We start from the raw sequence: 13,304 nt of genomic DNA on the forward strand, positions 1-13,304 counted from the left end.
GATTAATATAATGGATACAGTATCTAGCCCTCGCGTCCAATCTCACACTACAGCACGACAGCAATCGCTCCTCCTATCATACCCAGACCTAGAACCACCATACTTCCCATACTGGCGATATCCACACCTCGTACGCCCGCACTTTGTTGACCTGTAGCCGACGCTGCCGCGCTACTAGTTGCGCTCCCTGCGCCTGAGCCAGTACTCGAGCCATCGTTGCCAGTCGTCTCGTTACCACTTGTAGACGAGGCAGTCAAGCTATTAACACCCCCATCGCCGTACGGCCATGCATTCTCCCCCTTGGGAGGGACGAAGCATGTTAAGCCTAGAGCGGTGCCGTTGGTAAAAGTGAAAGGGGAGTCGGGAGGTGTGGTGATGGTGATGTTGGAGACCGACGAAGGTTCGAGTAAAAGGGCAACAGGTTCGTGGGGCGTTTGGGTGGAAGAAGTACAGTTGGGTCCGTATGTTCCGATCTGTTATTAGCGAAGGAGTATCAGGTAAGCCATTCTCTCAAATAACCACGAAAAGACCGATAGTTTGTGATAGTAGGAAGATGAGAGCAGGGAAGAGATGGACGTGAAGGAAGAGGAGCGACACGTACGAAGGAAGTGTTACCGGTGAACGAGTTGTTCTGAATCACAAAGTTCTTCGCACTTGACACGCCCTGTATCAAAGGAATCAGCTTCTAGAGTTCTATAATACCGGACGACGGGCAGACTCACAATGGCGAAAGCGAAAGCACCAGAGAACGAGTTGCCTTGAACTGTTCCACCGGTAGATTGGTTGGTGCCATATCGACTAAAGCGGAGTGTCAGCGTGTTATTGAGGTGTTGTGACGGGTTCGGACTCACCCATCAGAGAACCAGACATCGGGACCGATAGCCTAGAGAAATGAAGATCAGCTAATGAATCTGTAACGACACAAAGGCAACTCACAATACCGATCTTGATGATGGCCGACGCATTATTGACACCCGCAGTGGCATTACCGAGCTGAGTAGTGCTGTCAGCTTCTGTTTCAGGATCCACCTCTGATGATAAGTCAGCTCACATCGGTCGCGAAGCCCCCGTGAATCTTATTGTCTTCGACCAGGACGTGGGAAAAGTTACCCTCGGGGAGCCAAGGAAGGACGTCGACCACTATGATCGAGGAAATGTTAGTGCACAGTTCTCTCCAGTTCGCCACAAATGTCAGAACTTACGATTGATCCCGCCAAGCATCGTTCGCTAAAGGGAGCGAGAAGGATGTCAGCTGTGGTTCTCGGCGAGACTAAGGTACTTTGAACAGCTGAGTGAGTAGCCTCACCGTCTTCGCTTTGATCGTGTTGTTCCTGATGGTAGAGAAGGGAGCTCCGAAAATGACGATTCCGCCATCCGTAGCATCTGTGATCACATTGTTTTGCACCAGACTATCGGAACACGAGAGTGAAACACCATCGGCCCACTGCAAAAAGGGCAATGTCAGCGATTCGGTATCCAGTCAAAAGCAGATAATGAAATACGACACGACTCACGTTCTGGAAGGCGTCTGTTCCGCACGGACCGATATCGTTGTTTTGGACTGTAACATTGGCGCACTTGAACGGACCCTCGGCACTGAGAGATGAATCAGCATCGTCATGGCAAGCGGCAGTTTCAAGAGTCTGCTCACATATGCATACACGACCATCCTCTGTAGCGACGTGTAGTTAGTATCAAGCATTTGAGCAATGAGTGACGCCCAGACAAGATCACTTACCTAGGATCGTACGATCTGACGTATTCGATAAGCTGATTCTGGTTCGATCCTCCGAACTCGATATTGGCATTAGGAGCGGTGTAGATCGCTTCTGTAGGTAATCTGTTTCCGTTGATCTGTAGGCAGTCATCGCGATCGTCAGCGACATGGTATCAGGACGCGAGACCGGACTGAGGATGTTGTCTCACCTGGACATTCCTCAATTTAGCACCGCTCAGACCGTCACTCTGAGCTTGAACAGCTGAAGTCTTGTTGAATCCTGTGATGATCAGAGTTGCTCTGGTATCATCCTGAGGGTATCCTTCTGTCGATATTTCCTATAAGGATCAGGTAGTTTGTCAGACACTGCGTGCGAAGGTGCAGCTCGATCCTTCCGAACAGCGCGTAACATACCTGATTGGCAGCGGTGTAGTTTAGCGTGTCAGTCAAATTGTATGTCTGACCGGCACACAACTGAAGAGTGTATCCTGCACCTCCTTGCTGTATCAAAGACTGAAGAGCGGACGTGTCGGAGGTGTTCGGTGTGCACGCTGCTGACGCGAAAAGGGGAGCTGAAAGGAGGGCCAAGACCGTTGAGAAAGCAAACGAGTGTGAGGGGGTCATGGCGGAGACGGGAATACACCAACGGTGGTGCAGGTGGTCGTGAAGAGGAGTTGGTGAGCAGGTTGGAAGTGGCCTGGTCGTGATTATAGAAGGTATCGATAGGTTGTGAAGATGATAAACAAGGGTTGATATGCTAAAAGTTGTCAATAAGACTAGGCTGTGCTGTGCATCTCTCTTTAGACACAAAAAAACGGGATGACGGGCTGCAGAAAGTGGAGGTCCGGGCGTATTAAGCGTGGTTGATAACAAAACCCTGAATCCATGGCACGGTCCCTGTTTGACACTAAGGGCTAAAAGTAAACCCGAAACACGTCTCCCCCCGCAGAGTGATGACAATTTGATCCCGCTCAAGAGTGGGAGGTATAAATACACTAAGACAGAGCAACGATGCCACAAACCCTAACGCCGAGTCTGTATGGTGGTGCACGTCACGGCTTGCGGTGGTCGCTGTCACTCAGCGCGTCTCTCTCACCGTCGTCGTCGTGCTGGCTGTTGTCATTGCTGTCAACGAGTAGTTAGAGTGACCTCTCGAAGACACCTTACCTAGCTCATTCTCAAATACACTCGCCCCGCCCAACCCTCCGTCATGTCGTTCAAGAAAGACGAAGATTCCGGTGGGATGTGTAAGTTCAGCAGTCATCTTGTCTTCATAACAAGCTCCAACATCTAAATGACACCTCAACAGCGTTCTACCACGACAAATCCACCGTCATCCAGGAAGCGAGGGTCTTCAATGAATCACCCATCTCACCTCGGAAATGCAGAGCCCTCTTGACGAGGATTGTATACCTCTTATATGTCGGAGAGACATTCTCCACTCAGGAAGCTACCACTTTGTTCTTTGGCGTGACCAAGTTGTTTCAACATAAGGACGTGAGTGTTTGTGGGAACATGTAAGACTGTGAGCTAGATTCTGATGTGGGGTGCTACAGGTCGCGTTGAGACAAATGGTCTACCTCGTCATCAAGGAGTTGTCTACCATCGCAGACGATGTCATCATGGTTACATCGTCAATCATGAAGGATATGCAACCAAACCTTGAAGTGGTGTACCGACCCAACGCCATCAGAGCATTGGCCAGGATTATTGATGTGAGTGCAAGGCGCCATTCAACTGGTAATTCGACCTTAAGTACTGATGCTTCTGATATGTTTCATAGGCTCAATCCGTCCAATCTGTCGAACGATACTTCAAATCCGCTCTCGTCGACCGTTCCCCATCCATCTCCTCCGCATCCCTCATTTCCTCATACCACCTCTTCCCTCTCTCCCCATCAATCATCAAGCGATGGTCAAACGAAGCGCAAGAAGCTGTCAACGCCAAAGCCGTCTCTTCTTACTCTGGTGGTGCATCCGCGTACCTCTCTGGTGGCGGTCAAGGCGGATACCAAGCAGCCGCGAGTTCAAGCTACATCATGCAATATCACGCATTGGGATTATTGTACTTGATTAGGGAGAAGGATAGGATGGCGATCACCAAGATGGTTCAACAGCTTGGTTCGAATGGGAAGGGCAGTTCGATCATCAGAAATCCAATGGCTATGTGTATGTTGATCAGGTTCGCGAGGAAGGTCATGGACGAGGATCCCAAGTGAGTTCGAACTGTTGCTGTTCACGGCAAGCAGGAACTAACAGATCCTTAGCGTTCGAAAACAGATGCACGAGTACCTCGAGAGTTTGCTCCGACACAAGTCGGAGATGGTCAACATTGAGGCTGCACGAGCGATCTGTGAGATGAGGGATGTCCAGCCTGCCGACTTGTTCCGAACCATTGCTGGTGAGCTACGAACCCCCCACTTCCCATGGCATTGCAGCTGACACCTAATGTAGTCCTGCAACTCTTCCTCAACTCCCCCAAACCTGTTATCAAGTTCGCTGCTGTGAAGACCTTGAACAAACTCGCCATGACCTTGCCTCAATCTGTCGCGACCGTCAACGTGGAGATGGAGAACTTGATCACCGACTCGAACAGGAGTATCGCTACTTATGCTATCACAACGCTCCTTAAGGTGAGCTGAGCTTTGTTCGCTGAAGTGACTACAGCTGACATGCTGTTTTTATTACAGACCGGTAACGAGGCATCTGTCGACCGACTGATGAAGCAGATCTCATCATTCATGGCTGACATCACTGACGAGTTCAAAATCATTGTCGTCGATGCCATCCGATCCCTCTGTCTCAAATTCCCTGCCAAGCAAGCGGTCATGCTCTCCTTCCTTTCTGGCGTTCTCCGAGATGAGGGTGGTTACGACTTCAAGCATGCGGTCGTGGAGGCGATCTTTGACATGATCAAGTTCATTAAAGACTGCAGAGAAGCAGGTGAGTGCTGATCACCCCACTTGAGAACTGTAGCTTACAGTCATAACAGCTCTTGCCCACCTCTGCGAGTTTATTGAAGACTGCGAGTTCACCAAGCTTTCTGTCCGAATTCTTCATCTCCTTGGTATTGAAGGTCCCAAGACCCGCAACCCCACCAAATTCATCCGATACATCTACAACCGTGTTGTCCTCGAGAACGCCGTCGTCCGCGCCGCCGCTGTTAGCAGTCTCGCCAAGTTCGGGGTTTGCGTTGAGGACTCGGCCGTGATGAAGAGTGTGAACGTTTTGTTGAGACGATGTTTGGACGATGTGGATGATGAAGTCCGAGATCGAGCGGCGATGTATATCAAGGTCTTGGAGGAGAAGTCATTGGCGGATGTCTTTGTGCGAGATGGTGAGTAGTACCTAAAAATATGTTCAGAATTCTAATACTAATGGCATTCAAATATAGAGGCTCAATTCTCCCTGGCTACCCTCGAGAACGAGCTTGTGTCTTACGTCAAGGACGACAGCAAGCACAGTGCGGCATTTGATGTCTCCTCGATCCCTAAGGTCAGCCGAGAGCAGGCCCAAGCGGAGGTTGCTCAATCACGACCTTCGGCTCTCGACATTGCTGGCCCTTCCAATCACGCCGCGGCCGAGCCAACACCTGGACCTTCCAGCTCCGCTGAAGGGTCATCGTACGGTGCTCAGCTCGCTGCTGTTCCTGAGCTTGAGTCGTACGGCCCCGTGCTCAAATCCTCTACCAAGCCCGTCGAGCTCACCGAGTCAGAGACAGAATACGTCGTCAGCGCTGTCAAGCACATCTTCAAAGAACACATTGTCTTCCAATTCAACGTCTCAAATACCATTCCCGACACCGTTCTCGAGCAAGTGGCGGTTATCATCCAACCATCACCAGATTCTGGTTTGACGGAGGACTTCATCGTGCCTATCGACAGTTTGTCCCCTGCGAACGGTTCAGGAGTGGTATATGTCAGCTTCACAAGAGACGACCCGACAAGTTATGCGGCGGGTACATTCACTTGTACACTGAAGTTCATCAGCAAGGAAGTCGATCCTACGAGTGGAGAGCCAGAAGAGGAAGGATATGACGATGAGTACCAAGTGGAAGAGCTTGATTTGGGTGCAGGCGACGTGAGTTACCGCTTTGAGCCTCGAGGTATTGAAGCGCGCTGACAGCTCTCCGTATAGTACATCACGCCGACATATGTCACGTTCGCGAGCGAATGGGACAAACTGGCAGATGCTGCATCACTCACCGAGACCTTTGCGCTGTCATCATCGGAGTCTCTCAAGGGTGAGTCGCGCTCTAACGCACTATAAATGTCTAGTCGCTAATCCATTTGGTGGCGCTTCCTCTAGACGCCTGTAAATCCCTTATCGAGGTTCTCAACATGTTACCTCTTGGCGGCACCGAATCACCTACATCAAACTCTGTACACACTCTCAACCTTGCCGGTCTCGTAATCTCAGCAGGAGGCGAGAAGGCGTCCAAGATCTTGGCGAGATGCAGGATGACATACAGTCCCGGTGCTGGAGTCACGTTAGAATTGGGTGTCAGAGCGGAGAAGGAAGAAGCGGCGAGGTTGGTCATGGCTGCTATCTAGTCGATATAGCTTAGAAAGGAAGAGTACGAGAGCGAGCTTTGGTAGTTGGATTTGATGTGACTTTGTAAGGATTTTGAACGACCTAAGCTAGATCTATGCATGGCTTCACGTGCTTTACAATACTCAAGCACGACTAGATGCAGTGGTCTTGTGTCACACAGATCACGCAAAATGAGCTTGTACAGTAACGCGCGACAGGCTGCCTAGAACAATGGATCGTCATGAGCGACCTTTGTTCCTCGACTCCTGTGATCTTCGTATCATGCAATCCCTTTCCGGTACTGAACAACCCGACTTCACATAAAGGAACTCAATAGCGATATTGACATTGTGGAACAATACAAAACGGATCTGTTGTTGTTCTCACAGGCTGTTTCGATCATCCGCAGTTGCGCATTCTCGTACAATCGACTCTGGTAGTCTTCCATAATCCGCTCAGCATGTTTACCTTCAAAGCCATACTTTTCGGTAAGCCATGCTCGTTAAAATCACTAATCGATGAACTGTCAGACAAACTTCCATAGGGATGAACACGTTGTGTGTGCAGCAAATGCTGACTGACAGACTCTTCCACATTGTCTCATCTAGGACTAATCTCCACGTTGGTGTCGACCACTGCAAGTTCTGCTCCGGCTCGTGCGGGCGGACCACAACCTGCACATAAAGCTTCAAGTTCCTCACCACCCCCCGACGTCTGGGGAGAAGACACGGGTCCTCAGCGCCATGATATAATGCTAAGTGAGTGCGATAAGTTATCACTGAACTTGCATATCCGCGTTCAAAATAGGCCAATACATCCACTGATCATGTATATGTATACACTGATATAGAATCCGGTCCGGGTGATTGGATCGCTGCGGCTGTCCGGGCACTAATGGCATTGGAAGGATTCGACATCCCATCGGTTTTCCAGGATGTCAATAAGCAAGGTAAAATGATTGGAGATCAACTCAAGATCACTCTGGATCTCCAAAATGCTTCCCAGATAGAAGTTTGGATTTCAAATGAGGAGACTACATCTTTGCAATTCAACTATGGTGATTACTGGTACGTGTGTCTTCATTCTTCTCCTATTGATGTGCATCAAGACTGACAGGGGTTGTTGTTCTGATGTGGGTCACTTTTTCTAGGTGGCCAAATGCTTTGGTTCAAGCTATGATCTTTTTGGGTGGTTATGATGGAGTGAGAGATTATACCCTGTCTGCTGGATCACCAGCAGATGTATACACCATGTTTGGTAAGACTGGAGCCACAGAGACAGAAGCTAGCAAGTTGACTGATGAAGAAATATGTGAGTTGACCTACTACCACTTCTCCACTATGATATGATATGAGATAGAATAAATCATGTTGCCATCCTCTGTCTGTCAGACTTCAGCTTACAGATATATGGTTGATTGAACTGGGCTATCAAGGGAACATTCTTGTTCAAGATCATTCTGTCTGGCCAGTGGTCATCAGCACCAATGACACCCCTGGGAAATTGACACCCAACCATGCTTATACCGTACTACCATGGTCAAACATGCTTGACTCCAAACCCAATCAGATGTGAGTCAGATGTCCGTTTCGACACCTTGTTGCTTGGAAGTTCACTAGAGCCTGCTCAGAGTACTGATGTGTTTTCAATAGGTTTGGTGTGAGTGATCCTTGTGGGAGTACAGATGTAAGGGTGAAATTAAGTGATGTGAAGGATCAGTTGAAGAGTCTATCATACTTGACACAGGAACTTGTTATTCATTCAAAGTAGTTTGACTGCTTAGAAGAAGTGTGGTGTTCTTCTACAGTGTTACATATCACCAGACCCTCAAAATGCCAGCTATTTCCACATGTATGAATGCCATTCCTTTCCTCAGAACAACAACATATCTGGCAGAAGCAACTCTTGTAGAAGTGTTACACAGCACTGCAAAGGCTCAATCATTCGAAACCCCAGAGGCAGATTTTAGCAACACTTCCCAGGTAGTTGGTTAGAATAACAAATCAAAGAGGATACTTTGTGTAATCACATACTGCCTAGTCAGTGACCAAGTGCTTTTTCCAAGCTTTAAATTATCTAGAGCCAGATTCTGCTGCAACTCCCAATTCTAGCTATATGTATCGTGGAATATTGGTCTTGGAACACATCATTCATGTCACCTGTCGAGTCCCTTAAGATTGGTGAGAACTCTAAGAAGAACACTCTAGAGTGAACAGTGTTGCCTTGTACTAACTGAATGTGCCTTTTGGTACTGTCAAGAACCATTGCAGAGGTACAAGGCATGACTTTCGTCAGGGCAGACACCAAAGGCAAAGATTACTAGAACAAAGGCAATTGCTCTCATATGTAGTCCATTCATCCCACCCATCCGGATTTCATTTGTGCAGTGTGATATCCAACCAAATGTCAAAACTGCTGCATCTGGAGTGGGGGAGGGGGGCTGGGTTAGGTGAAGACTGAAGGGTGAGTTATGAGTATGATTAAGTTTGTAAAAATTGGTAGAAACAATCAGGATGTGTCACGATGATCAACGGAGGCTTCAGTCAATGAGGCCCTATCACACCACGGAGACAAGGTTGAGTGATATTTGCCAAGGGCATCAACTATAAAGACGAGATGGACGAGATACTCAGCAAGAATGACGAGAACAACGAGAATCCGAAGAGAACAACCTCAGGATGAGCATTGTGGCCTTGGACTGACTGAAGGCTAAGTGATATCGTCAAGAGTGATAGCGAAGGTACGGTGTATGACTTTCAATCGGGAAATCACTAAGGAAAAGAGTACAAAAGATGAGAATAGCCATTCTCCTATATATCCATCCATCCATCCGTCCATCTACGTTGAGCGATATTCCGCAACTCGGCGAGTTTGTCGAATTAGACCGAATAATAGATGGGTTCGTTGAATGAAGTTCTACGAGTTCGACGAGAATAGCGAGTAGAGCGGAGAGTGCGTCGGGATCTTGTAGGTCACGTGATGTATGTGGCAGTGACCGTCATGACACCCACCCTTTATACCCAGTAAAATGCATATCAATGTAGGGAAGTGACTGAAACTGACTAGCTGAAAGGGAGTACCTCAGCTGACATATTGGTCATTGACACTAATGTCATCATAGATACATCATAGCAGAAAAGAAGGTACATGCTGTACAGTATGATGTGACTGGTGCGGACCCATAGTATAAGCAGGAATGAGTTAGGTGAGATCAGTGATGCCATCATTGACATCATCACTATTGACACTTCATGCTGTCCAGAGGCTGCTAGTGCCTTCTCCTGCCAGCTAAATGTCACAGTGTGATCAGAGAAACACCAGTGTGAACACTCAGGAACTGATTCTGCCATTGAGCCAGCAATTATTGTCTGGTCCGGTCTGGTCATACTACCATCATTAGCTGTCAGTGGGACAGCCCTGACAATTGGCTCACAGACATGCTTAACCATAGTCCTCAGTCTGTGTTCCTTAAGTTGTCACTACATGTGTCTGACTTGCTGGGAAAACATCACATCCATCATTGATCACACAGTATTGCACGCATTCATGTTCACTCTGTGATCACCATCTGCACCTCATATATGTCAAGAAGGTGCACTCTTGTCTTGGTTGATCACGTGATGGAGCAGTGATTTAAGGGCACCATATGAGTGCAACAATCTCTCATCTGCATCTCTATCTCGTTCAAGCCCTCAAGGAGCACCTTCTCTCTCTGATTCCCACCCACCCTGTTCCCCTGTAGTATATAGATGTGCCCTGGATCGGGCAGGCTGTTGAGTAGGAGCGCCCACCCCTTGGTATGCGGGAGCCCCCCTGGTACAACAATATTGTAAATAGTTCCATAGGTTTGGTTATATGTATTATGGTTTTGTAATGACGCATTGCCTAACCAGTGGCCAACTACGCTATCTGAGCATCACATCGCACTGTAAAAGGTCACAATAGTCGGGACTCTGCTGAGCCTCCCGATTCTGGCTATATGTCCCGAGGATGTTGGTCTTGGTAGTTGTCATTCATGACAGGTTTGTAGTATGTATCTGCCGAGACAGGGTCCCTCGAACCCTCCCGGCAGATGACGCTATGCAGCTATTGGACTTAAGACTAACGACTAGAACGAGAACAAAGAAGGTGCACTCTGACTCATCTACATGCACACCCTACATATTGCTGGACACAACAACAAATCCCTTGTCCACAGTCTACCAGTCATACACTAGCAAGTCCCTATGACTCTTCTTAGTTGTGCAGCAGCCCCTCCACTTCTTCCTCCTCATCACCATCCTCCCCACCTACTGCCCTCTTGTCAAGGTCTTTAGGAATAAAGCAAGTCAGAATCACTGCTGGGCTGACCAAGATAAACATTGCAATCCAAGATAGTTGGCGTCCAAATGACCCGGTTGCAAACTGTGTTGAGTAAGAGTAAATCCCTCTGTTTGAGGTGGAGAGGTCAGCATTCAGAGGCAACTGTAAGACATAAATATAGAACGTATCTCACCCAGCTACTCCAGGTCCTGTTGCTCTTCCTATGGCCTGGGAATGGGGCAGAGTTCTGTTATTACATATCATATTAAGTGATAAATAACATTTGTAAGACACCCACCCCTGCAATCAAGGTGACTGCCATCCCTGTTGCTCTCAGTTGAGGATAGTCATCAAAGCAAGCTGCCAGAAACTGGTGACATATGCTAAATCAATCAGGGGTCAGCCCTCATTAAGATATTTTGTTATGAACAGAACGTGCGCTTACGGCCAAGAGAAAGCATGGAGTGTTGTCATCCCATATTGCAGCCACAATGTCTCATAAATCGCTGTCCTACCCTTGGTAGCTGCCAGCTGAATCAGTGGGATACCTAGTGCTTCAATTGGGATTATGCCAGTAGTCAAGAGAAGACCATGCTTGGCTCCAAGCTCTTTCTGGATCATTGGGACAAAGAAGGGAGCTGCAAAGACATAGGTGAGGCTGGAAAGGACTGATAGTCTACCAATAATCTGCACCTGTGAGAGGGTCAATTACTAATCCATTAGTGCTATCAATGTGACATTCAGGAGGGAAGGACTTTACCGGTAGGCCTAGTCCTCCATCTGGTACAGGTGTGTAGCCCCATACAGTGTAAAGTCCTGCTAATGCCATGTTTGCTGTGGACACATTTGCATTAGTCACATCTCCATGAGTAAATGATACTCAAAGGTACACCTACCAAATTGGTACACTAATGCCAGACATGTTGTCAGTTTCACCAATCACTGGCCATACCTACAAACTTACCACCAAAGACCAGCAGCACTGTTCTGTAATGAGGGACCTTCAGAGTTGCTGCCACCGTTGCTTGCTGATGTTCCTCAGATTGGATCTGAATGTCCACAGACTTGCTCTACCATTGTCATCAGTCATGGCTGCCAGGAGCTTGGGTGCGCTAATTAGGCGGCCTACCTCCTTAAGCATTACAACACTTGTAAGAACTGCAATAACCCCGCTGTTGGTAATTCTGGTCAACTTCCTGCCTCACTGTAGTGCTGAGATGACTCACAAGACTGTTGTTACCAAGCAAGGCAGGGCATATGGATAATCTCTGAAGAACTCTGCCTCACCACCCAACCATCTAGGCAGCCTGTGATAGGGACTAGACAGCTCTCCACCAATAGTTGTACCCATCACAACACCCACAATGAAGGCTGGATCCGTGATGGCGTAGATGCGAGCACGATTGGAAGGATCAGAGATCTCAGCAAGAATGACTCTGTTAATAGTTTGAGCAGGATTCAAGCCAGCTGTGTGTAGTGTCAGTAACAGTACCCAAAGACCAGTGTCAGTGAGGAAGTCACCGACTTAATGCTCTCCAGAGAATTATCCATCCAGCACTCTTCCCTAACCCCACAAATGTAGTTGAACAGATTGGTAGGATGAACCCTAGTATCAAGCATTTCTTCCTGCCATACCTGTCTGCTAGTTTTGCCCAAAATATAGCACAGATCCCCTCGATGATCATCACACAACCTTCAGCTATCCCACTATACAAACCAATTTTGTCCTTTGGGGTGTGGACTGAGGTAAGGAATTCAGTGATGAAAGGGAAGATGCAGGTGAAAGATGCTGCCTCAGCAATGTGAATAAGACAGATTGGGATGATCTGCGGCCATGGGATAGGGGTTGCCAGTGGAAGACTGGAGTCAGGCGAGTCAGAACTGGTGCGGTCATCTTCTGGTTGCTGAATCTGAGGAATGAGTGGACTATGCTCATTGGCTTGCAGTTCTTCCATCTTCAATGTGCTTGTTGATGTGCTTGAATGCCCTTGAAGTTCTAGGCAATTAGATGGAATGGGATTGACATCTTTGACCTACTTGTTATCACATACCTGACTGTACTCATGCCATAAATTCAGATAAGCAGGTGAAAGGATTTTCTTGGACAGTCTCAGATTTGCAAGGCAAATGAGGGCAACCTGATGAAAGGATGTTGTAATATGACACAACATGCAGCCATCCCTGTATGAGGGCAAACAATGACCAAAATATGCAGAGTGGTTGATTAGCTACTTGACAGAATGCTGTGTCGTGGAAGTAGTCCCACATGCTTGCACAATGTCAAAATACGATACTGGTAATCCAAACAGCTGCCAGGATATACCCTTCAGAGCAGAACCCCCTGCTATTGGAACCTGTTGACTGCAGGAAGCATTGCCAAGCAGGGTAATAATGGAGGATCCCTGACAAGGGTAAACAAGAGAAAGGAATGGATGTCACAATAATGTTGTGTGACATATGCATGAAGTGTTTTCAGTTCAAAGAATACCTTTGTGACCCCACTCCAGTCCACCTTTGTGTGCATGAGCAGGTCTGGAACATTCACAGACTTGAATATAAAGGATGGGAAAGGTACTTCAAAGGAGCCTACCTTTGAGGTAGTATCCTTAAGGAGCTCAGACATCCATGTACGGAAAGGTTTCCACTGAATGAAGTACTGCTTTGTGAGCTTCTCCATAGTATAAGTATGTTCACTTGTTGATCGAACTCATGTCTAGATATTCAGCTTGGATTATCTGCTCAGCTGCTTAACA

The 13,304-nt window shown here is 47.8% G+C and overlaps 4 protein-coding genes across 4 annotated transcripts; 2 read left to right on the forward strand and 2 right to left on the reverse strand.

The window, feature by feature from the left end:
• Positions 1-47: 47 nt before the first annotated feature.
• On the reverse strand, positions 48-2,341 carry CI109_103039 (uncharacterized protein; the record flags this gene model as incomplete). The annotated part of the gene is made up of 13 exons (XM_032001427.1): positions 48-473; positions 602-664; positions 723-798; positions 852-883; positions 937-993; positions 1,052-1,140; positions 1,203-1,227; positions 1,307-1,444; positions 1,515-1,596; positions 1,652-1,672; positions 1,739-1,854; positions 1,927-2,055; positions 2,132-2,341. 13 exons carry the CDS (start codon positions 2,339-2,341, stop codon positions 48-50), a joined length of 1,464 nt encoding a protein of 487 aa, XP_031864317.1.
• Positions 2,342-2,927: 586 nt separating this feature from the next.
• CI109_103040 (uncharacterized protein) lies at positions 2,928-6,269 on the forward strand (the record flags this gene model as incomplete). The annotated part of the gene is made up of 11 exons (XM_032001428.1): positions 2,928-2,964; positions 3,027-3,214; positions 3,274-3,432; positions 3,501-3,931; positions 3,984-4,117; positions 4,171-4,349; positions 4,407-4,659; positions 4,709-5,053; positions 5,111-5,796; positions 5,854-5,959; positions 6,025-6,269. The coding sequence occupies 11 exons, from the start codon at positions 2,928-2,930 to the stop codon at positions 6,267-6,269; spliced, it is 2,763 nt and encodes a 920-aa protein (XP_031864318.1).
• Positions 6,270-6,709: 440 nt separating this feature from the next.
• Positions 6,710-7,598, forward strand: CI109_103041 (uncharacterized protein; the record flags this gene model as incomplete). The annotated part of the gene is made up of 4 exons (XM_032001429.2): positions 6,710-6,737; positions 6,858-7,007; positions 7,100-7,316; positions 7,400-7,598. 4 exons carry the CDS (start codon positions 6,710-6,712, stop codon positions 7,596-7,598), a joined length of 594 nt encoding a protein of 197 aa, XP_031864319.2.
• Positions 7,599-10,485: 2,887 nt separating this feature from the next.
• CI109_103042 (uncharacterized protein) lies at positions 10,486-12,506 on the reverse strand (the record flags this gene model as incomplete). Its single annotated transcript, XM_065967232.1, has 10 exons — positions 10,486-10,678; positions 10,745-10,779; positions 10,850-10,934; positions 10,997-11,244; positions 11,312-11,385; positions 11,448-11,459; positions 11,516-11,621; positions 11,681-11,723; positions 11,778-12,018; positions 12,077-12,506. The coding sequence occupies 10 exons, from the start codon at positions 12,504-12,506 to the stop codon at positions 10,486-10,488; spliced, it is 1,467 nt and encodes a 488-aa protein (XP_065823304.1).
• Between the last annotated feature and the right edge of the window lie 798 nt (positions 12,507-13,304).

The sequence above is a fragment of the Kwoniella shandongensis genome, chromosome 5 (genome assembly GCF_008629635.2).
Source record: "Kwoniella shandongensis chromosome 5, complete sequence".
NCBI classification, from domain to species: Eukaryota; Fungi; Basidiomycota; class Tremellomycetes; order Tremellales; family Cryptococcaceae; genus Kwoniella; species Kwoniella shandongensis.